At 48.1% G+C, this 25,047-nt stretch overlaps 1 protein-coding gene across 13 annotated transcripts in view; it reads left to right on the forward strand.

The window, feature by feature from the left end:
- The first annotated feature begins 10,921 nt into the window (after positions 1 to 10,921).
- OTOF (otoferlin) overlaps positions 10,922 to 25,047 on the forward strand; it is a 204,435-nt gene continuing 190,309 nt past the window's right edge. For 11 of the 13 annotated variants that reach the window (XM_081903593.1, XM_081903601.1, XM_081903607.1 and 8 more), the window contains exon 1: positions 10,923 to 11,397. In XM_081903593.1, the coding sequence (XP_081759719.1) occupies positions 11,319 to 11,397 (79 nt within the window). In that variant the 5' untranslated portion in view covers positions 10,923 to 11,318. Of the gene's footprint in view, positions 11,398 to 25,047 lie in introns of all 13 variants that reach the window. The other 2 variants (XM_081903604.1, XM_081903606.1) reach the window with 2 other exon arrangements.

Raw genomic sequence — 25,047 nt, forward strand, 5'->3', positions numbered from 1 at the left:
ATATCTCTATCTTTTTCTACTTTGTAACATGCCGTATATTTCTGCTTACAAAACTGATTTCCTTCAGAATGGAGAGGTTTGATCTTCTTGCAGTCCCTGGGACTCTCAAGAGTCTCCTCCAGCACCATAACTGTAGGATATAGGGTTTTATTTACAACCTGAGCATAGGATGGAGGGGCTTCCAGCATCGAAACCTCAGCAGATCTTGCTTCTGGAAGCTTTGGACCCAGCATATCTTCAAATAGAATAATAATAATAATAATAATAATAATAATAATAATAATAATAATTTATTTGTACCTCCCGCCAGCCACTCTGGGCAGCTTCCAACAGAGATTAAAATTACATTAAAATGTCACACATTAAAAACTTCCCTAAACAGGGCTGCCTTCAGATGTCTTCTAAAAGTCAGGTATTTGTTTATTTCCTTGACATCTGATAGGAGGGCGTTCCACAGGGCGGGCGCCACCACCGAGAAGGCCCTCTGCCTGGTTCCCTGTAACTTTGCTTCTCGCAGGGAGGGAACTGCCAGAAGGCCCTCGGAGCTGGACCTCAGTGTCCAGGCAGAACGATGGGGGTGGAGAATCCTTCAAATGGATTTGACTCTTCCACCAGCGACGACTCCTCCTGGTTCCTAATTTTTGCCATCAATCTTTGTCGCCGTCCTCTGTTACATCCCAACCCTCTTTGGGTTCAGGACCCCAAGAAGCAGAAGGGAGCTCGGGGCACCATCCAAACTGACCCCCCTCCCCACAAACCCACAGCATCACTTAACGAATAAGTCGACGCCGACAATGCTCTACCGACAATCGAAACAGGTGCAAAACCTCCGGGAGCTTCTGTTCCCCAGCACAAATGTGCTAATGTGAGGTGGGAGTCGTAAAGGTAATTGGGAGCCTTTGTTTTGAGAAGAAAAGCGGGCGATCGAAAGAGTAGCTGAGCTTCACTGGAGACAATTTGTGGGCGAGTGAGAGGTGACGTTGCTCTTCTGCAATTGCTTTGGGTGCCTCTGCAAACAGCTCCCCTCTTCCCCCCCACCCCAATTCAGCCTCGATCACGCAGAAATAAATAATGGGGTTTTTTAAAATCCTGTATTCCACTGATGCTTTCTTCCCCAGGCAGACACTCGCTGCATTAAAAGAGATAATAATCAGGAGGAGAACAACAGCTCTCAAAAGGCTCTCCTTCGCGTCTCATTAAGTCTTTGGCGTCGGACGTGATGAGCATTTTGGGACTCCTTCGGGACTCAACGAGGCAGATGAGGATGCTGACAGACCCATTTCCTTGCCACTCACCCTATTCCTCTTCATTATCCCGGTTTACTCTGCCACTGAGCACATCATGGTTTGGAAACCATGATAAATGGGCTGGCTGCTGTGTTTCCCCCGGCCGCCAGCCCACCTGGGATTCCCTTGCAGATTGGGATACATTCGGCACCAAAGCAAAAGGCTTTGTTGTTGTTGTTTAGTCGTGTCCGACTCTTCGTGATCCCCTGGACCAGAGCAGGCCAGGCACTCCTGTCTTCTACTGCCACCCCCAGTTTGGTCAAATTCATGTTCGCAGCTTTGAGAACACTGTCCCTCCATCTCACCCTCTGTCGTCCCCTTCTCCTTGGGCCCTCCATCTTTCCCAACATCAGGGTCTTTTCCAGGGAGTCTTCTCTTCTCATGAGGTGGCCAAAGTCTTGGAGCCTCAGCTTCAGGATCTGTCCTTCCAGTGAGCACTCAGGGCTGATTTCCTTCAGAATGGAGAGGTTTGATCTTCTTGCAGTCCATGGGACTCTCAAGAGTCTCCTCCAGACCAGAATTCAAAAGCATCAATTCTTCGGCGATCAGCCTTCTTTATGGTCCAGCTCTCACTTCCATACATCATGACTGGGAAAACCATAGCTTTTACTATACAGACCTTTGTTGGTAAGGTGATGTCTCTGCTTTTTAAGATGCTGTCTAGGTTTGTCATTGCTTTCCTCCCAAGAAGCAGGCGTCTTTTCATTTCGTGACTGCTGTCACCATCTGCAGTGAAGCACAAGGCTAGGCAACTGTAAGGCCTTCTTCCAGGGGCTGCCCTTGAAGATTGTTCACAACAAAAATTCTGTATAAGGCAGATTTCTCTGCTGCTGAGAAATCTGCCTTATACAGATTTTTTTTGTGGGCTCCCGGGCTCCCAGGTCCCCTATAGTTGGTGCCAGTGACTCAGTCTGAACCACAACATGTTCATTCTGCAGTGCTGCTCAGTTGCATTCTGCAACCAAGCTCAGAGATGGAGGAGTGTGCAACCTGGCGGAGCTCACATAGGGTTGGGTGTTTCCTCCAAGCAGAAGGTCCATGGCTCAATCTCCAGTGAAAAGGGATCTCATTATCTCTGACAAGACAGAAGTATTGTTTTTGGGGGACAGGGGGCGGGCAGATGTGGAGGACTCCCTGGTCCTGAATGGGGCAACTGTGCCCCTGAAGGAACAGGTGCGCAGCCTGGGGGTCATTCTGGACTCCCAGCTGTCCATGGAGGCGCAGGTCAATTCTGTGTCCAGGGCAGCTGTTTAACAGCTCCATCTGGTACGCAGGATGAGACCCTATCTGCCTGCGGACTGCCTCACCAGAGTGGCGCATGCTCTGGTAATCTCCCGCTTGGACTACTGCAATGCACTCTACGTGGGGCTACCTTTGAAGGTGACCCGGAAACTGCAATTAATCCAGAATGTGGCAGCCAGACTGGTGACTGGGAGCGGCTGCTGAGACCACATAACACCGGTCTTGAAAGACCTGCACTGGCTCCCAGTACGTTTCCGAGCACAATTCAAAGTGTTGGTGCTGACCTTTAAAGCCCTAAATGGCCTCTGTCCAGTATACCTGAAGGAGCGTCTCCACCCCCATCGCTCAGTCCGGACACTGAAGTCCTCCTTTGAGGGCCTTCTGGTGGTTCCCTCACTGCAAGAAGCCAAGTTACAGGGAACCAGGCAGAGGGCCTTCTCGGTGGTGGCTCCCGCCCTGTGGAACGCCCTCCCACCAGATGTCAAAGAGAAAAATAACTACCTAAAAGACATCTAAAGGCAGCCCTGTTTAGGGAAGCTTTTAATGTTTAATAGGTTATTGTATTTTAGTGTTTTGTTGGAAGCCTCCCAGAGTGGCTGGGGAAGCCCAGCCAGAAGGGCGGGGTATAAATTAATAATAATAATAATAATAATAATAATAATAATAATAATAATAATAATAATGTAGCTAGGCTGGGGAAGACCCATGCCAGAGCCTTGTGGGGGATCCACTGCGAGCCGGAGGAGATTCAGCTCTGCCTATGTTTTAATGTATTTTTAATCTCCTGTTGGAATCCGCCCAGAGCGGCTGGGGAAACCCAGCCAGTTGGGTGGGGTATAATAAATTATAATATTATTATTATGCATATGGCAGCTTTCTATGCTGGAATGAGGGGCCCCCTTCCCTGCACCCCAACTCAGGGGCACAGTGCTGGGCACACAGCTACCAGAGAAAAGGTTAAATGTCTACATCAGCTGTGGAATCTACCTTCTTGTAACAAAACCTCCCAAAGCACTACCTGGTTACACCAGAGGTCCTGGAAAAGCGTTTGGTGTCCTGCAGTGACCTAGTTTGCATTAACTTTCCGAGCGGCGTAAACAGATCCGTTCTTGCACTTTCTCTCTCCTCAGATTCCTCAGAATGAGGGAGACCAGGGCACTCCATTGCAACACTGGAGTAGGACCAGTGAGTTGGAGTGGCTTTTTCCTTTTTCATTTTAAGGTTGAGCAGCAACAGCACCTCTGCAACAAAAGAAACCCTTCCCACTTAGCAGCTATGATGCATCACACAATACAGTCATGTTATGTAACACTTCAAAGAGCATCCAGATTAATAAAAGGGGGGGGGGGGAATAGCATCATATCAGAAAAGTCAAACCAGCCAATATAAGAAGCTGAGAAGATCCCTGCTGGATCCGGCCGATGACCCATCAAGTCCAGCATCCTGTTCTCACAGTGGCCAACCTCTGGGATACCAGCAAGCAGGGTTTGAACTCAGGACCAACTCTTCCCTCCTTTGGTTTCCAGCAATTGGGATTCAGAAGTGTCACTGCCTCCAAAAGGCTTTGTGTCAGAGGTTCCCAAAAGCCACCTCCGCCCTTCGGAGAAGGGCGAATTGCGGGCTTCACGGCTCCAGCCCCCACACGATTGGGGGGATTCCCAGCTGCATCACCTCCTGGCCAGCCAATCAGCTGGCTCTGGGGGTGTGGCCTGCCTTATTTAAAGCAGGATGCGGCCGGGGATCTCCCTCTTTTGCTGCCTACCAGCTGTTCCTGTTTCCCACCCTGTAAGGTTTTCGTTCCTTGACCTTGCTATGGACCTTGGTTGGTCACCATTGAGGGGCCTGGTAGGATGTTTTTCCACTTGGCAAACTGGTACCAGCTACTTGGTTTTCACCTAATGTAAAGGTAAAGGGACCCCTGGCCATTAGGTCCAGTTGTGGCCGACTCTGGGGTTGCGGCGCTCATCTCGCTTTATTGGCCGAGGGAGCCGGCGTACAGCTTCCGGGTCATGTGGCCAGCATGACTAAGCCGCTTCTGGCGAACCAGAGCAGCGCACAGAAACGCCATTTACCTTCCCACCGGAGTGGTACCTATTTATCTACTTGCACTTTGACGTGCTTTCGAACTGCTAGGTTGGCAGGAGCAGGGACCGAGCAACGGGAGCTCACCCCGTCGCGGGAATTCGAACCGTCAACCTTCTGATCGGCAAACCCTAGGCTCTGTGGTTTAACCCACAGCGCCACCTGCATCCTTACTGCTCTTCTATAACTGTAAGCTAAAGCCTGCCTTCAGGGATCCAACTGTGAACTGGATGTGAGTAAACTTCTTATTGTTACATCCTGCAGATGGGCCATTAGCCTGATCCAGCAAGCTTGCCTTATGTTCTTAAATATTAGAAAATGCAACGAGCCTCCAGCTGCCTCCCTCAAAAGGAAACCAAACAACAGTTATAAGGCTGCAATGCCTGAAAATTCTCACCCACTGTAAGATTGGGATGCTCATTACAGTACAATGCAATTTTTCAGGAAGCTCCAGCCTTCCTGGTGTTTAGAAAGGCTTAACCCTTCTCTGTGTATTCTTATTTAGACTGTGAAATTACTGCCCAGCTTTTGCTCTCCGAGGTGTCCAGGCTGGCAGTGGGATCCTAATGGAAACCGAACACAGTTTGCTCTTATCGAGGCAGGTGCTAATTTCTAGTCAGCTACGAATTGAGAAAACATTCTCCGTCGCCGTCTTTGCCGGAGTCGCTGCAGAAAGATACCTGCTGGTCACTGTTAGGAGGAGATATTAGGAGAACGACTGGTGCTCAAGTGCCAAGTGAGAGGGATGTTTTCTCCAGATAACCCGTCGTGAAGAGTATTGCAATGCTTCTCCTTTCACAACTCTCTCGTGCACACAGCCGTGTTTTGCAAATCGCAGGCATTCAGCAGCCTGCCTGAGCAGAGGTGGGAGGTGATTTCTGACACTGAATGAGAATGCAACACCCTTCCCACACGCTCACCCACCCTAAGCTGCTAAATTATCAGGGGGGAAGCGAGCGAGCGAGCGTGGGGGAACCCCCCCCCCGGAGCTCATTGTTCACACATGCTAAAAACAGTTGCAGCTTGAGAGCCTTCCGAAACCCATTTCTTTGGAATATTCCCTTTGGATTTTTGAGTTTCAAATCATATAGCGCTTTTTTTGCATCAGGAATGGAAAGGATGCTTACGGAGTCCTGATTCAGTTCCAAATTTTGTACAGAAAGCTGTACCCCTGAATGGGTAACTGTGCCCCTGAAGGACCAGGAGCACAGCCTGGGAGTCATTCTGGACTCACAGCTGTCCATGGACGGGCAGGTTAATTCTGTGTCCAGGGCAGCTGTTTACCAGCTCCATCTGGTACACAGGATGAGACCCTACCTGCCCGCGGACTGTCTTGCCAGAGTGGTGCATGTGCTGGTTATCTCTCACTTGGACTACTGCAATGTGCTCTACGTGGGGCTACCTTTGAAGGTGACCCAGAAACTGCAACTAATCCAGAATGCGGCAGCTGGACTGGTGACTGGGAGTGGCCACTGAGACCATATAACACCGGTCCTGAAAGACCTACATTGGCTCCCAGTATGTTTCCGAGCACAATTCAAAGTGTTGGTGCTGACCTTTAAAGCCCTAAACGAGCTCGGCCCAGTATACCTGAAGGAGCGTCTCCACCCCCATCATTCAGCCCAGACACTGAGGTCCAGCTCTGAGGGCCTTCTGGCGGTTCCCTCCCTGCAAGAAGCAAAGCTACAGGGAACCATGCAGAGGGCCTTCTCGGTGGTGGCACCTGCCCTGTGGAACGCCCTTGCATCAGATGTCAAAGAGAACAACAACTACCAGGTGACTTCCGGGTTGGCACCTCCAGCAATGGCGGAATTCCTCTGATCGGGAGGAATTTGCTTTGTGGAAATCAGGGTCTGGCCGCCACGGCGAAGGCGGGGACCCACTAAAAATCACAGGCGGGAGAAGCCTGTGAACGTGGGATTCGGCTGGCACCTTTTGCACCTCCCCTACTCGTGGGGAAACCCGGTTTCGGGGATCCGGAGCGACGTGGGGTGAGTGGCGCGGTGCTTCAAATTGACTGCTTCTTTCACGGAGTGAAGCTGCTTTGTTCTTGCCGGAGAGCGCTGACTTTTTCCTGTGGACAATTTGATCTTAAAACAACTACCCGTGAATAGAACGGAAAATTGGATTTTTAAACGTCTTAATTTGGCACCGAAACGGGGAGGTTTCAAACAGGAAGTCTGCCTTCCCCTTTTGTAAATTTGTAGATTTTGAGGATCGGAGCCCTGCTTGGACTGGAGAAGGAAAGTTGGATAGATCCTCCCATGCAGGGATGTACTGACCTTTGGGACCTGGACTTGGGTCAGGAGGAGATTGGAGTTGTGGGGACCTTCAGATTTGGAGGGATTTTGAAACACGTCCTGAAATATCTTTTGGACTTTAGTTTTAACTACGGAGATTTGGCTGACCTGTCGAGAAGGAATAAAAACATTGCTAAGTCGGAGCTTCCCCGAGATCTACTCTTCAGCATCAAAGGAAGGAAATTAAGAACAAGACCAGCAGAAGACAAAGTAAAGTACATGTATAAATATGAAGAAGACTTGCAGAAGGGACTTGGAAAAGAGTTAAGAGCCTCGGGCAGAAGATCACCAGGTTGATGGACTATATGGAATTGACGGAAAGGACTGGCAGAATCCGAGACCAGGGAGAAGAGACGGTGGAAGAAGATTGGAAAAAGTTTAAAGTTTATTTATAGAAATACTGTAAAATTAATGAGTGTTAGAAAAATGTTGGAATGAAATTATATGGCTTTAGTAGAAATGTTATAAGGAGTTAAGCACAAATAAGTATTATAGTATTAATGGAAAATAAGGTTAAAATAAGTTAAGAAAATTATATGACAGAAAATAGAGAAAGATGGAAAGGAATTGAAACAATTAACAGAAGTGGAATACAAAAAGGGAGGTGAGAGGAGGTCGATGAAATTAGGGAATGAAAGATAGGGCATTGAAATGGTATGATGTATGTTTTTAAATTGTTTTTGCTTTGTTTTGTTTAGTCTAATATGTTAATCTTGTGTTGTGTATTGTTTATGTATTGTATTGTATTGTATTTTCTTTCTTTTGTAAGGTTTAAAAGTAATAAATATTTTTTTTTTAAAAAAAGAGAACAACAACTACCAGACTTTTAGAAGACATCTGAAGGCAGTCCTGTTCAGGGAAGCTTTTAATGTTTAACAGACCACTGTATTTTAATACTTTGTTGGAAGGCGCCCAGAGATAACCAGAACATGCACCACTCTGGCAAGACAATCCATGGGCAGGTAGGGTCTCATCCTGCGTACCAGATGGAGCTGGTAGACAGCTCCCCTGGACACAGAATTGACCTGCGTCTCCATGGACAGCTGTGAGTCCCGAATGACTGAGATCCAGCACCGAGGGCCTTCTAGTGGTTCCCTCATTGTGATGTTGCAGGGAACCAGGCAGAGGGCCTTCTCAGTAGTGGCTCCCGCCCTGTGGAACGCCCTCCCTTCAGATGTGAAGGAAATAAGCAGCTATCTTATCTTTAAAAGACATCTGAAGGCAGCCCTGTTTAGGGAAGTTTTGAATATTTAATGCTGTATTGTTTTTAACACTTGATTGGAAGCCGCCCAGAGTGGCTGGGGAGACTCAGCCAGATGGGTGGGGTATAAATAATAAATTATTATTATTATTATTATTATTATTATTATTATTATACCTAAATTATTATTACTGGAAATAAGCTTTTATGTTTTGGAGGTGAGGGGGAGAAGCTTCTAGCCATCCTATGTGAGAAGCAAGATGCTGAGCCTGTTTGGATGCCAGACCTGACTGGACCACATGGAGCTTTGATTGAGCACCAGGAATCACTCAGCGATGTGCCTGACAGAAGCATTAATCCACATCATCCTCTAACCAGTCTGGATTACTCAACCTCCCAAATTCTCCCAAGCAGTAGACCTGCTAATCGATAGTATTTGCAGTGCATCTGAAACGCCTTCGGAAGAGAGAGAGAGGAATTTTTTCTTATAATTCTCAGTCGCTGCCAGCTGCTCTACCTCACCTCATAGCCTCTCCAGCCCAGCAGGGAGACGGTTCTCCTGGCCGTCCAAGGCTGCTTGCTCCTTCGCCTATCTGTCGCCAGGCCCACGAGCTGAAAAACGGCCTCATTAAAATGAAGAAGCATTTGGGGCTAGCTCCAAAAGGTGCTCACTGGAGCGGAGGCGCATTGAGTCATCCTCTGCAACGAGGTGCATGAAAAGTGTGGGGGCACCTCTAAAATTTGTTTGCTACCTGCACAAACTCAAAAGGTCATCTAATTAAGCGGAAAGCTCTAAACGGCCTCGGCTCAGTAGACCTGAAGGAGCATCTCCACCTCCATCGTTTTGCCTGACACTGAGGTCCAGCTCCGAGGGCCTTCTAGCGGTTCCCTCATTGCGAGAAGTGGGGTTACAGGGAACCAGGCAGAGGGCCTTCTCAGTGGTGGCACCCGCCCTGTGGAACGCCTTCCCACCAGATGTCAAGGAAATAAGCAACTATGTGACTTTTAGAAGACATCTGAAGGCAGCCCTGTTTAGGGAATATTTTAATGTTTGATGTTTTATTGTGCTTTTAATATGCTGCTGGGAGCTGCCCAGAGTGGCTGGGAAAACCCAGCCAGATGGGCGGGGTATAAACAACAACAACAACAATTTTGGACAGGAATCTTTACCAGCGATTCCTTCATTGCAGGGCTGGACTAGATGACTTTACAGTTCTACGGTTCTATGTCTCTGGGAGAAGCATTAATGCACACCAGCCTATAACATACAACCAATTTAGATGACTCAAACTACCAAGTTAAAAACATAAGAATATGATGGCCACTTCCGTGGATGGTGTTAAAAGGGAATTTGGACAGTTTAGTCCTATAGAAATGGCCTGTGGTCCCCATCCCTCTGCCCAACTTACACTGCAGGGTGGCTGCAAAGGCGAAGGAGAAAACGAATAGAAAACTCTGATTACGTATTGAAAATGGCTATGGAAATAACAGGCAACAATGATCACCTCCGGGAATCCCCCAACCAGGGCAGGAGGACAGTAGCCTCCCCTCTCTGATACTGGTTCCGAGCTGCCAGCTCTCAAGGGTAGACTGTTCCTGCAGGTGGAGGTTCATCTACGAAGCTATTGGAACACATCAGTGTAGTGTAGTGTTTAGACTATGACCTGGGAGAGAGCAGGGTTGCAATCTCGTTTAGCCACGAAGCTCTCACTGGGTGACCTTGTGTGGGGGGGCGTTGTTGTTGTTGTTGAATTTACAGTGGTACCTCAGGTTACATATGCTTCAGGTTACAGACTCCGCTAACCCAGAAATAGTGCTTCAGGTTAAGAACGTTGCTTCAGGATGAGAACAGAAATCGTGCTCCGGTGGCGCGGCAGCAGCAGGAGGCCCCATTAGGTAAAGTGGTGCTTCAGGTTAAGAACAGTTTCAGGTTAAGTACGGACCTCTGGAACGAATTAAGTACTTAACCCGAGGTACCACTGTATATACCGCCCTATACCCAGAGGTCTCTGAGCAGTTCACAAAACAATCCGAAATATAAAACCACAAAATACATAATCATTTTTTTAAAAAACCCCCTCAATAACCCCCCCCCAAAAAAAACCCCACATTTGAAAAGGGCATAGGATGTCAATCAAATCAAATAAATCAAAGGCGCGGGTGTAAGTCACTGCCTCTCAGCCCAGCCTACCTCGCAGGGGTGTTGTGAGGATTAAATGAGGAGGAGGGGGGGCATGTATACCGCCTTGAGCTCCTTGGGCGAAAGGTGGGATTTAAATGCAAGGAAATATATAATTAACTCAAGCCCTGCTTGGGGGATCCATCGAAGCATTGCTGCGAAACCAGGGTGGACCTGATCATTCCGCAGGGCTCCATAAGAGCAAGTCACCCCCACCGACCCAGGCGCCTACAGAAATGAAGTCGGCAGCGGCGAATCCCCTGTGCTTTGAGGGGGGACCCCAATACGACAAACAAGGCTCAGCCTCAGAATTTGGGGACCCTCCTCCCTCCGACGCGCCAGTGTGTGCTGCAGCCTGAAGGAGCTGGCCTGTAATATATGCCCCCCATTCCCCAAATCTCCAGAGCATCAGAAGCAGCAGCTGGACCAGACAACCCCCCCTCTCCCCCCTTCTTCCTAGGGCGCAGCAGCTAAGCGGTTAACCGCAGACAGCTGTAGCTCCAGCCGCCGCTGGATGAAGGCAACGTGGAGAAGATGCTCCTCCGTTATCCCTGAGCCATCCGCCAAGTTGCGCGCAGCTGGAGAGGCTGCGAAGGAGCGCGGCTGCTGCTGCTGCTGCCGTAGCGAAGGAGGGAGGAGGGAGGAGGGGGTGGCGGCGGGGGGTCCCAGGGCAGAGGAGAGCTTTGCCGGTGAGCCAGGATACCAGCCGGAGGGTTGTGCCCAGAGAGAGAGAGAAAGCCAAGCGGTACTTTTCTGCGACAAGCTCCTGAATAATTGAGGCAAGCGAGCGGCTTGCAGCGCTTTGCGAGGCAGCTGAACCGTCACATGGCTCCGGGTCGCCTCTCCTCCTGGTCCAGGGAGGGAGGAGACGCCGACGGCGGAGGAGATGCGCCCTGACTGGCCCGGCAGAGACCAGCAGAGGATGGCAGAGCTCTGAGCCCCTAGGATCAAGACCACCGCCGCCGCCACTGTCCAACCCTGCCAGTCTGTCGTAGCTACTGGGCTGGTTCAGCATCTCCACCGGCAACATGGCTTTGGTCGTGCACCTGAAGACGGTCACTGACCTGCGGGGCAAAGGAGACAGGATTGCCAAAGTCGCTTTCAGAGGTATGTCCGCATGTGGGGAGCGGGGCTGGTATGTAGGGGGCGCTGGGCTGCGGGCACAGGGTCGGGGGTCCTCGGATGGCAGCAAAAAGTTCTTTGCAGGGGAGTCGCTTTTGGGCTGCAGGCACAAGGGCAGGGCCCAGGTGAGAGGGGAGACTCTCTCACCTGCCTGCCACCTGGGCAGCTCCAACCTGAGAAACTGGGGGGCACCCGCCATCATTTTGCGCATGCCAAACTTGGCTGGAGTTGATTTTCTTTTTTTAAAAGGGGAGGATTCTGGTGGCTCCAGTTAGTCTTGGCTGTGTGGCCACATCCTCCCAAAGAATCATAGAATTGCACAGTTGGGAGGGACCCCCAGAGCCATCTATTCCAACCCCCTGTGAAGCAGGAATTTGTTTGCCCAAATTGGGGTTTGAACCCCTGACCCTAAGTCTCATCCTCTACCGACTGAGCTATCACATGGTAGTCATGTTGCCCCAGTGGCTTATATAAATTGAGACAGATGGAGGAGGGAAGACTTGTTTCAGATTCTTGCGAGACCCTTTGCAAAAGCTCTTATTTATTACGCATTCATTCTGTTGCTGCCGCACCTTTTCCTCCGTGGAGCTTGAGGTGGATTGCATTCCTCGTTTAATCTCCACAACATCCCTGTGAGGTAGGTTAGGCTGAGAGTGACTGGCCAGCCCAAGGTGATCCTCAGCAAGCTCTATGAGCCAAGTGGGGATTCGAACCCAGTTCTCCTCCCGGTCCTAGTCCGACACCCTCACCACTACACTGGCTATTCCCATATGGAGGAAGTCGCAGTTGCTGAAAGAGCCAGCTCGGTCCTTGCGGAGCAGGCTGTTCAGGGTTGCATCCTGTACCACAACTGGGGTGCGGGAGAAGACGGCACAAGGGTGCCCTGCCCCTCTGCCTGGCTTCACATTGTTCTGCCGAAACTGCTTTCCCGAAAAAAGCAGCAAGCAAGGAACAGAGGAAGGAAGCGATTTGATACTGAGTCAGACCTTCGCTCTGTCTCCTTTTCTGCACAGCCTGGCAGCAGTGAAAGTCTCCAAGGTTTCAAGTTGGGATCTTTTCCAAGCCCTAACCCATGGGTAGGCAAACTAAGGCCCGGGGGCCGGATCCGGCCCAATTGTCTTCCCAATCCGGCCCACGGACGGTCTGGGAATCAGTGTGTTTTTACATGAGTAGAAGGTGTCCTTTTATTTAAAATGCATCTCTGGGTTATTTGTGGGGCATAGGAATTTGTTCATTCCCCCTACCCGCAAATATAGTCCCGCCCCACACAAGGTCTGAGGGACAGTGAACCGGCCCTCTGCTGAAAAAGTTTGCTGACCCCTGTCCTAACCAGACATGCCACTGAGGACTGAATCTTTGTGCATTCAGAGCTGCTGCTCCAACCACTGAGCTTACGCCCCTTGTCCCTATTAGCCTCCAGAATCCGGCCTTTTCCCTACAGTCTCTCCAGTCCTAGTGGAACTCCTCCCATCACCTCCTCCCTCATTTCTGCAGTCATTAAGCAATGCCGTTTGTTCCAGCTGGCCTCTTGGACCCAGCGAAGAATCAGCATGGTGTAGTGGTTAGAGCGCTGGACTAGGACCTGGGAGACCTGGGTTCAAATCCCCACTCAGTCTTGAAGCTCACAGGATGACAGTCACAGCTTCTTACCCTAGCTTGCAGGGTCGTTGTACAGATTAACTGAGGAGAGGGGTGAACCGAGGACTCTTTGGAGAGGAGATCAGTTGTGGGAGATCAATGCAATAAAACCAGTGTTTTGTGTTGATCGTGGTGCTGCTTTTTGTATTTTTGTGGGGGTTTTACTGTTGTTTTCGATGCTATCTTAATTGGTGTATGGGTAGGGCCTTAAAAATGTTTTAAGTAAGCAAACAAATAAATAGCAGAGCCCAGGCTGGTGAGACACAATTTAAGAAGGATGTTGACAAGCTGGAAGTTGTGCAGCGGAGGGCAAACAAGGTGATCAAGGGTCTGGAAAATAAGCCCTGTGAGATGCAGTTGAAGGAGCTGGGTATATTTAGCCTGGAAAAGAGGAGACTGAGTGGAGATAGGAGAGCCATCTTCAAATATCTCAAGGGCTATCGCATGGAAGATGGAGCAAGCTTGCTTTCTCCTGCTCTGGGGGTAGGACTCGAACTCATGGCTTCATGTTACAAGGAAGGAGATTCCGACTAAACATACGGGGGTGGGGGACTTTCTGACAGTAAGAGCTGTAAGACAGTGGAACGGACTCCCTTGGGAGCTTGTGGACTCCCCTTCCCTGGAGGTTTTTCGGCAGAGGTTGGATGGTCATCTGTCTTGGATGCTTTAGTTGAGATCCCAGAGATTGTAGGGGGTTGGGCTAGATGTCCTTCAGGGTCCCTTCCAGTTCTGAGAGTCTATTATTCTTTGCTTTTCTGCTTTTATGAGGCATGCCTGCTCCCCAGTGCTTAAATCTAGACTCTAAGAGAACTAGGAGGAAAAGGCACCTTGTCCCTTTCTTCCAACTCCAGCCCAAAGTTCAGAGTCCAGCCGTACCTGGGGAGGTGCAATACACAGAACCTCGGACTCTCTGCAGGCACAGCCTCCGCTCTGCCCCTTTCTTGTGACATCTCCTCTAACACAACCTTTGTGCATGAATGTGTGTAGATTTCATCACGCAGCTAGTGCATCCGACGGCATGCACACATGTTCCAAACACATCGCATACTCTAGCAGGATGCTCCAGGGATCCACTGCATGGAGCGATAATTTGAGCTTTTAATTCTGCAGCCATTGCATCGGCAATCCTCACCTGTGAGGTAGGCCAGCAGTCTTGTGACGTCCTCCCTGTGGAATGCCCTCCCATCAGATGTCAAGGGAAAAAACAGCTATCTGACGTTTAGATCACATCTGAAGGCAGCCCTGTTTAGGAAAGCTTTTAATGTTTGATTGTGTTTTTAATCTTTTGTTGGAAGCCACCAAGAGTGGCTGGGGAAACCGAGCCCGATGGGAAGGGTATTATTATTATTATTATTATTATTATTATTATTATTATTATTAACAGCAACCTCATACTGTGGGGATGGTACTGAGGGCAAGCGAGACAGACTTTGCAGCTGGTGGCGTGAGATTCGGACCTGGCACTTAGCAGCTCATGCTGAGCTCCAATATCAGCTTTCACACCCCCATCAGCACCAAATACATTGAGCTGGTGTGCTGTTTTGCAGCATAGGAAGAAATTTGAAAGTAATTCCCACCTCTCAAAACCCAGCAAGAGAAGTGGGCAAGGCTTGCCTCTCAGAACACTGGTTTCCCCTTCCATGTCCACTCTAGGAATGTCGTAAAGGTAAAGGGACCCCTGACCATTAGGTCCAGTTGCGGATGACTCTGGTGTTGTGGCGCTCATCTCACTTTACTGGCTGAGGGAGCTGGTGTACAGCTTCTGGGTCACGTGGCCAGCATGACTAAGCCGCTTCTGGCGAACCAGAGCAGTGCATGGAAACGCCATTTACCTTCCCGCCGGAGTGGTACCTATTTATCTACTTGCACTTTGACGTGCTTTCGAACTGCTAGGTTGGCAGGAGCAGGGACCGAGGAACGGGAGCTCACCCCGCCACGGGGATTCAAACCGCCGACCTTCTGATCGGCAAGTCCAAGGCTCTGTAGTTTAACCCACAGCGCCACCCGCGTCCCATTAAGGGAATGGGAAGGGCTAAAATCCCCAGTTACCTGGTAGCTCTCTAACCACTACACAAGCCTACCTCTTGCGTGCCCAAGGGCTTGCAGGGCACACAGAAAGTAGATTTGCACACCCATTTCAGGTTCAGTCCCCATGATCTGCAAGTAGGGCTGCAAGAGAGCCCAGCTTGAAACCCTGTCAGTCAGAACAGGCGGGATTGACCTAGATGAGCGCCCTGGTCTGGCTTTGTGCAAGACAGCTTTCTGCATTCCCAGGTTTCAGGGAGTTGGATATGGTTAGCCTGGAGAAGAGAAGTCTGAGAGGTGACTTGATAGCCTGTGGGTTAGGGACTGTTTTGCTCTGACTGTGCATGAGCCATGAAAGGATTAAAGGTAAAGGTAAAGGTACCCCTGCCCGTACGGGCCAGTCTTGACAGACTCTGGGGTTGTGCGCCCATCTCACTTAAGAGGCCAGGGGCCAGCGTTGTCCGGAGACACTTCCGGGTCACGTGGCCAGCGTGACATCGCTGCTCTGGCGAGCCAGAGCCGCACATGGAAACGCCGTTTACCTTCCCGCTGGTAAGCGGTCCCTATTTATCTACTTGCACCCGGAGGTGCTTTCGAACTGCTAGGTTGGCAGGCGCTGGGACCGAGCAGCGGGAGCGCACCCCGCCGCAGGGATTCGAACCGGCGACCTTTCGATCGGCAAGTCCTAGGCGCTGTGGCTTTAACCCACAGCGCCACCTGCGTCCCTCTCATGAAGGGATTACAGGGTACCAAATCAATCAATCAATCAATCAATCAATCAATCAATCAATCAATCAACCAACCACTCCTCTGGGGAAACGTGCCTAGGGCTGCAGCCCAGAATGCGCCACTTGTAACTCTGAACAGGGGATAGAAAGTAGAAGAGAGGCATATTCTAAGTGCATTTTCACTCCAGCTATGGTTACCAGATTTTTTTCAATGAATCCAGGGACACTTTTCAACTTCAATGGATTTTATTGTTGTTTAGTCGTTTAGTCGTGTCTGACTCTTTGCGACCCCCTGGACCAGAGAACGCCAGGCACTCCTGTCTTCCACTGCCTCCCGCAGTTTGGTCAAACTCATGCTGGTCGCTTCGAGAACACTGTCCCACCATCTCGTCCTCTGTCATCCCCTTCTCCTTGCGCCCTCCATCTTCCCCAACATCAGGGTCTTTTCCAGGGAGTCTTTTCTTCTCCTGAGGTGGCCAAAGTCTTGGAGCCTCACCTTCAGAATCTGTCCTTCTAGTGAGCACTCAGGGCTAATTTCCTTCAGAATGGAGAGGTTTTATCTTCTTGCAGTTCATGGGACTCTCAAGAGTCTCCTCCAACAGCAGAATTCAAAAGCATCCATTCTTCGGCGATCAGCCTTCTTTATGGTCCAGCTCTCACTTCCATACATCACTACTGGGAAAACCATGGCTTTAACTATAGGGACCTTTGTCAGCAAGGTGATGTCTCTGCTTTTTAAGATGCTGTCTAGGTTTGTCAAAACTCCATGGACAAAGACAACAGTGTGGGATTTAGGCCCCCAAAAATAAATAAAAGGGGGGGAAATATGCGCAGTGTGCATAGGAATTCGTTCATATTTTTTCCCCCAAACTATAGTCTGGCCCCCAACAGTGCTTGAGGGAGAGTGAACTGGTGCCCTGCTTAAGAAGTTTGAGGACCCCTGTTCTTAATGCTTTTAAAAATTTTATTTTTAAAGTTACATTTCCTTTTTTTATTTCCTGTCCTGGGCTCCTTTGGGAGGAAGTGAGGGGACCTTAAATAACACTGATTCAAGCCCCACACTGACCACTTCATCTCCACATCACAACCCTTATATTAAAAAAAAGACCAGCAAGTCTGCTTTGCAAGTGTTCCAAAAGCCCTTTAGTTCTGCATCCTGGCATGTGACTGAATCCGACCCGGAAATAGTGAAAAATCTAGGAGCTCTCTCCCTGCGTGCCTCTGTTTTGCACATAATAAAATGAAATCACGTATAACCAGCAGGGCTGTTAAAGAACTCTGATTAAAAGGAGACAGCGGAGTAATTTCAGAAGAAGTTAAATAACGTCGTACAAGAAAGCTGCAGAGATAAGAGTGAAATTCAATTTATGTGACTTTCACTGGCGCTTCAGTCTCTGTGCAGCGGCTGTAAATTTAGTGGCTCTGAGCAGGAAACCCTTCTCTTGGGTCGACAGAATAATACAATCATAGAATCCTAGAGTTGGAAGAGACCACAAGGGCCATCGAGTCCAACCCCCTGCCAAGCAGGAAACACCATCAGAGCACTCCTGACATATGGTTGTCAAGCCTCTGCTTAAAGACCTCCAAAGAAGGAGACTCCACCACACTCCTTGGCAGCAAATTCCACTGTCAAACAGCTCTTACTGTCAGGAAGTTCTTCCTAATGTTTAGGTGGAATCTTCTTTCTTGTAGTTTGGATCCATTGCTCCGTGTCCGCTTCTCTGGAGCAGCAGAAAACAACCTTTCTCCCTCCTCTATGTGACATCCTTTTATATATTTGAACATGGCTATCATATCACCCCTTAACCTCCTCTTCTCCAGGCTAAACATGCCCAGCTCCCTTAGCCGTTCCTCATAAGGCATCGTTTCCAGGCCTTTGACCATTTGGGTTGCCCTCCTCTGGACACGTTCCAGTTTGTCAGTGTCCTTCTTGAACTGTGGAGCCCAGAACTGGACACAGTACTCCAGGTGAGGTCTGACCAGAGCAGAATACAGTGGCACTATTACTTCCCCTGATCTAGATGCTATACTCCTATTGATGCAGCCCAGAATTGCATTGGCTTTTTTAGCTGCCGCATCACACTGTTGGCTCATGTCAAGTTGGTGGTCAACCAAGACTCCTAGATCCTTTTCACATGTACTGCTCTCAATCATAGGGTTGTAGAACTGGAAGGGATCTCAGGGGTCATCTTGTCAACCCCCCTGCAATGCAGGAATCTTAGTGGAAGAGATCCTGGCAGGTGGCCCTCCAACCTCGGCTTGAAAACCTCCAAGGAAGGAGAGTCCACAGACTCTTGAGGGAGACCATTCCACTGCCAAACAACTCCTACGGTCAGAAAGTTCTTCTTTATGTTTAGTTGGAATCTACTTTCGTCTAACTTGAACCCCTTTGTTCGAGTCATTGGTTCGAGTCCTACCCTCCAGAGCATGAGAAAACAAGCTTGCTCTAATAATAATAATAATAATTTATTTATACCCCATGGATCAGAGCACGCCAGGCACTCTTGTCTTCCACTGCCTCCCGCAGTTGGGTCCAACTCATGCTGGTAGCTTCGAGAACACTGTCCCACCATCTCGTCCTCTGTCGTCCCCTTCTCCTTGTGCCCTCCATCTTTCCCAACATCAGGGTCTTTTCCAGGGAGTCTTCTCTTCTCATGAGGTGGCCAAAGTCTTGGAGCCTCAGCTTCAGGATCTGTCCTTCCCGTGAGCACTCAGGGCTGATTTCCTTCAGAATGGAGAGGTTGGATCTTCTTGCAGTCCATGGGACTCTCAAGAGTCTCCTCCAGCACCAGAATTGAAAAGCATCCATTCTTCGGTGATCAGCCTTCTTTATGGTCCTATATGCGATAAGCATATAGATTCTTAAAACTTTAAGCTAAGCTACTGCATAGATATGACCCAGAGTCACCCATGGAACTGAGTTTGGGGATTTTCTTCATGAACTAGTTTGAGTCGGGGGATGGTCTGCGACTACAGAGAATTTACTGAACATCTTAATAACAATTCAACCCAAATCATTGAATGGTTCAAGAATAATTCATGGAAAGGGGAGGCAGGTTGGAAGGGAGGGGGGGCTCTCTGCTGCAGCTGTGTCCATACGCAATCTAGCTAGCTGGATGGCCAGGGGATGGACGGAAAGACACAACCCGCTGAATTTACAACCAACCCTTGCTCAAGCGGCTCCCTGCCAAGGTTTTCAGCCGAGAAGTGAAGCCTGCAGGCCAGCTGAGCTGAGCGCCTTACTGTGAAATCCACCTGCAAAAAAACACACAGAGAGGTACCTGCTTGCCTGGAGCTACAGATTTTGTTTGCTGCTGACAGAGGAAGCGTTGAGACGCCTTGCACTGTTTCCCTATGTTAACGGAAAAATCTGAGGGCTCCCTTGGACAAAAACAAAGACACCAACCAGGATAACCTCGGAGCAAAACAGCAGCCTGTAGGCTTGGCCTTTATTGATCTGTTGCAACAGGGTGCTCCCCTCACTTGCAGGAGAGAGAAAGGGCACAGAAAAATGGTGTGCAAGGTCTTATAAAAACTTTTGAAATTCCCCTCCTGTAGATCAAGCCCACCCCCAGAAACATCATGCATACATCACAGAAAGGAGGGGTTGAGGGAGGAGTTGTGGTGGTAACCTGAGTGTCCTGTCACCTGGCTGGTTCCCCCTTTCCCCCTCCCCATAAGTTCTTTCCAGGTGACAGAGGGGAGTTGGCAGTTTCCTGCCCCCAGAGGGAAGAGCTGATCATTGTCCTTTGTTCCAGTCCATGCTGAATCCACTCCTATATGCAAGTTCTTTCTTTGTGATCTTGATGGTCTTCTGTCTAGGACCATCAGGGTTGGCATAGCAACTGGGCAGGGCTCCTGTGGATGTGCTGGGATGGTGAAGGGATTATGGCTGACTTGTATCAAACCTTCCCCATTTTGTAGTCCTTCCTTCATGGAGTAAAATAAAAGTGGAACAGTGCAAATCCGGAGTACGGTTGATTTTCTATGAATTTATAACAGAAGCGTAGCGTATGTTGTGTGTGTGTGTGTGTGTGTGTGTGTGTGTGTGTGTGTGAAGTTTGTACAAACTGAATGATTGGGGGGGTTTCCTGCTACACCTTGAACCGCAGGCTGCAAGATGCCTAGCTGAGCATCTATTCCGCACACCAGCTGTTTGGCGCTGAGTCTGAGCAACCTCAGCAAAGCCCTGCTGTCCCTCCTGCTTGTGAGGAGACCCTCCCTGGGTCACCTCGTGAACCGCAAGGACTCTCTAGGGTGTTCCCCACTTCCAGGGGGCAAGAGCTTCTTGTGGAGAAGATCTCTATTCCTATTCTTGGTGGTGGAGTGGATTAATTTTGATACTATACTACAGGCACGTCCAACTCCCAAGAGACTATGATCTACTCCCAGTATAAAAACACTGGCAGTGATCTACTGGCAGTTGTTGAGCTTTTTTTAGGGGAGGGGGCGGAGTTGTTGAACTTCTTGTTGTTGGACATCATTGCTGCTATTCTACCTTTGTTCTCAAACTTCACCTGTTCCAGAAGTCCATTCCAAAACCAAGGCGCGCTTTCCCATAGGAAGCAATGCAAAATGGATTCATCCGTTCCAGACTTTTAAAAACAACCCCTAAAACAGCGATTGAACATGAATTTCAAGATCTAACGAGCCCATTGATCCATAAAATGAAAGCAATAAACAATGTACTACAGTTGCACAATCAATCAATCGGTAGCTGAACTGGGTTCCACATAGTCACAAAAACAAAACTAAAAGAGCCGCAAAAACAAAAATGCAAAATAAATACAAAAACAGACATACCTCAGTGTAACACTCAAAATAGAAGAAGTGTGGCACTCAGATCAGAAGCATAACACTCAAAATAGAGCACATTAGGCTTCCAAAAAAAGTTCGCAAACTGGAACACTTACTTCTGGGTTTGCAGTGTTTGGGTTCTAAGTTGTTTGAATACCAAGGCATTTTAAGAACCAAGAGACCACTGTACTATGCATGTTTAAATGTGATACTGCAAGCTCATCCCTCTCACTGAATTTGTATATATACTAATGGTATATATGCAAAAGGCTGATTTATAATTGTACTTCGGGAATGATTCCTGTCTTATACTTTCCGTATGTCATGTGATGGTATTATAACCCAAATCATTGGGTTATAAATCAAGGAGTTGTTTCTTTTTTGCTTTCCATTGGACTTCTTATCGGTAAAAAGTGAATTTTTATTCTGTGAGGGTGGCCCAGAGGGAAAAGTCTGGGAACCACAGATCAGCCCTGTTGGTTTCTGTGTTGTAACAGGGAGCCTTCAGCAGAGGAGAGAGCAGCCTTTGAGCAAAGGAGCTGGGTTCAAAGTGTGCTCTTCATCTCTGTCGCCTACAAGCTTCACATCTCCACTTGCTGATGAAGCTTCAAGAGCAGCCACAGTAACACTGGGCAAAGCTGCATGCCACAAGATCAACCTGCCTTCAGCCTTTTTCACGCTCATGTCGTTTCACGTTCTGGCTGTTTCAGAGACCCTCCGAGTGCCCCTGTTTCCCAGGGACAGTGCCGGATTTCAGAAGCCATCCCGCTTTCTGATTTGAATGTTCCACTTTTCCTTAAAGGTAAAGGTAAAGGGACGCCTAACCATTAGGTCCAGTCATAGCCGACTCTGGGGTTGCGGCACTCATCTCGCTTTATTGGCCGAGGGAGCCGGCGTACAGCTTCCGGGTCATGTGGCCAGCATGACTAAGCCCCTTCTGGCGAGCCAGAGCAGCGCATGGAAACGCCGTTTACCTTCCCGCCGGAGGGGTACCTATTTATCTACTTGCACTTTGACGTGCTTTCGAACTGCTAGGTTGGCAGGAGCTGGGACTGGGCAACGGGAGCTCACCCCGTCGCAGGGATTTGAACCGCCGACCTTCTGATCGGCAAGTCCTAGGCTCTGTGGTTTCACCCACAGCACCACCCGCGTCCCAACCGTTTTTCCTTAGGACGTCCCTATTTTCACTGGAGAAATGTTGGAGGGTATGGGACACCGCTATTTTCATTGGAGGGTAAGAAGTTATGAGACCCCTGAGCAAGGAGATAATAATAATAATAATAATAATAATAATAATAATAATAATAATAATAATAATAATAAATATATATATATATACCCCACCCATCTAGCTGGGTTTCCCCAGCCACTCTGGGCGGCTTCCAATAAGAGATTAAAAATACATTAAAACATCAGTCATTAAAAACTTCCCTGAACAGGGCTGCCTTCAGATGTCTTCTAAATGTCAGGTAGTTGTTTATTTCTTTGACATCTGATGGGAGGGCGTTCCACAGGGCGGGCGTCACAATACTGCTGGCCTACCTTGCAGGGCCCTTGGTGAGGAAAACTCCTTGACCATGCGTGTGTTGAACCCAGACCCAGCTGTGTTTGTCCAACCTCTGGGTTGGACTAGATGGCCCTTGGTGTCCTTGCCAACCCTGCATTTCTATGCTTCTGTCTCCCACCCATTTCCTGGCTCTTCTTTCACTCTCTCCGGCTCAGCCAATCCTGACTCTGCTCAATATCCTTCATTCCCCACGAGATCCACCTATTTATAGGTCCTCTCACTTGCTTCACAGTTTCTCTGGGATTTGTTCACAGACGTCTGTGCGTCACGAGCAAGTCTGGGAATTGGGGACTGTCTCCTTGAGGGTGTCACATCCCTGCAGAGTTTAAAACACCCGCCCTGCACGTGTTTTCTGCGAAGGCTGCGAGGGGCCACATGGGAGGGATGCAGGGGCCAGAAGGCAGCACCTGGAGGCTACACCACAGCTTTACACAACCCAAATCTATTGACTTGGCACCACCTGCCATGGGTTGCTTCCCTGACCTACTGGGTCACTATTTGGGGGGTCTGCCAGAGGGAGAATCATAGAATTAGATTTCTTTCCGCAGGGCCTGTAAGACAGAGTTGTTCCGCCTAGCCTTTGGCTTGGAATCAACTTGATCCCCTTCCCCTCTTTCCTTTTTCCTTTCTCCTTCTGTGATGGAACACCTATTTGTGGACTTCCCTGGCTTTTTTTCTGGCCCACGTAGGACCAGTCTGGATAGTTGGCCTTGGTGAAGATTTGACGTTTTCATCCCCCAAAAGTTTTTGATTTGAGTTTCTACTGAAAGGAAGCGGCATCTTAATGTTGTACTTTAGTCTTGTTTTTAAGTTGTATTTTAATCAATTGTTTTTATACCTGGTGTTAGCAGCCCTGAGCCTGGTCTTGGCTGGGGAGGAGGGCAGGGTATAAATAAAATGTTGTATTATTATTATTATTATTATTATTATTATTATTATTATTATTATCATCATCATTATTATCATCATCATTATTATAGCAGTCAAGTGTAACATGACTGTTGGACCACAGAGCCTAGGGCTTGCCAATCAGAAGGTTGGCAGTTCGAATCCCTGCGATGGGTTGAGCTCCCATTGCTCGGTCTCTGCTCCTGCCAACCTAGCAGTTTGAAAGCACGTCAAAGTGCAAGTAGATAAATAGGTACCACTCCAGTGGGAAGGTAAACGGCATTTAAAGCGAGATGAGCGCCGCAACCCCAGAGTCAGCCATGACTGGACCTAACGGTCAGGGGTCCCTTTACCTTTACAACATTCCTAGAGGGGACATGCAAGGAATGCTTTGTACCAGTCAGTAGAAAACTTCCTCTTTTCTTCTGGGTTGGGACAAACTTCCTCTGCATGTGACTAGAGGTGGGCGTGGCCTTACCTGCCCAGGTAACAAAAGGGCAAGGCAGGGAGCACACCTTCTCTTTCTCTCCTCTCCATCCTGCTTTCGACGAGTGAGTGGCAGCAACTGCCTGTCTGCAGTCACTTGGGACTAACACCCATATGGGGTAGTTCCACATGTACGGTATACAGGTGAAACTCAAAAAATTAGAATATCGTGGGAAAGTTCCTTTCTTTCACTAATTCAGCTTCAAAGGTGAACCTAATATATGAGATCGACTCATGATATGCAAAGCGAGATATATCAAAGCCTTGATTTGTTCTACAGGTGAAATTCGAAAAATTAGAATTATCGTGGAAAAGTTCATTTCTTTCCGTAATCCAACTTAGAAGGTGAAACTAATATATGAGATAGACTCGTGACATGCAAAGCGAGATATGTCAAGCCTTGATTTGTTATCATTGCGATGATCATGGCGTACAGCTGATGAAAACCCCAATTTAACAATCTCAGAATATTAGAATATTCAAAGAAATCGGCAAAACAAGGATTGCAAATCGAGCAAGATTGGGCCTTTGAGAAGTAGAAGCAGATCTCGCTTTGCATGTCATGAGTCGAAATTTTAAGAAAAGAAGACTGTTGTGTCATTATTGTTTTTAAGAGGGAACTAAAGGGGAAATTTTCCAGGAACAACCCAATCTGGACAAGCCAGACTGGATTGTTTAACTCAAGAGATTCAAACGAATCATGATTTATAGGTGGTACATGACCCCAGTCAAGCTTGCAAAAATTTATCACTTGCCTGACAACAAACGTTGGAAATGTAAAGAAAATGAAGGTACATTCTTTCACCTTTGGTGGACGTGCCCAAAGATTAAGGCGTTCTGGGAAATGATATATAATGAACTGAAAAAGGTATTTAAATATACCTTTCTGAAGAAACCAGAGGCCTTTCTCTTGGGTATTGTCGGCCAATTGGTGCCAAAGAAGGATAGAACATTCTGTATGTATGCCACAACAGCAGCAAGAATACTCATCGCAAAGTATTGGAAGACACAAGATCTACCCACCTTTGAAGAATGGCAGATGAAGGTGATAGATTATATGGGATTGGCAGAGATAAGAAATATTGTAAAATTAATGAATGTTAGAATGACGTTGGTTTAGAAAATATGTGGTTTCCAGCTGTAATGGATAAGTAAAAAAAGAAAAGAGAGACTAAAAATTAAATGAAAAATAAGGGAAAGGATTTGCTGAATTAATAAATTAGAAATTGGAATACAGAAAGGGGAGGTATGAGGAAGTCGGGGAAGTAAGTTATAAGAAAATAAGGGACTGAAATTATACTTGTTTCTATTTTTGTTTGTTTGTTTGTATTGTATTGTTTAGTTTTGTTTTTATAAAATGTTTGAAACTTTAATAATTTTTTTTATTTTTTTTTTAAAAAGAGAGATTCAAACGAATCTACCAACTAGCTTCCTGCCATATACAGGGAATGTGCTTTGCTTCTAACTTTCTAGTGTGAGTGAGGAAGGATAATATTTATTTTATAT

The sequence above is a fragment of the Podarcis melisellensis genome (genome assembly GCF_964234715.1).
Source record: "Podarcis melisellensis genome assembly, chromosome: 3".
NCBI classification, from domain to species: domain Eukaryota; kingdom Metazoa; phylum Chordata; class Lepidosauria; order Squamata; family Lacertidae; genus Podarcis; species Podarcis melisellensis.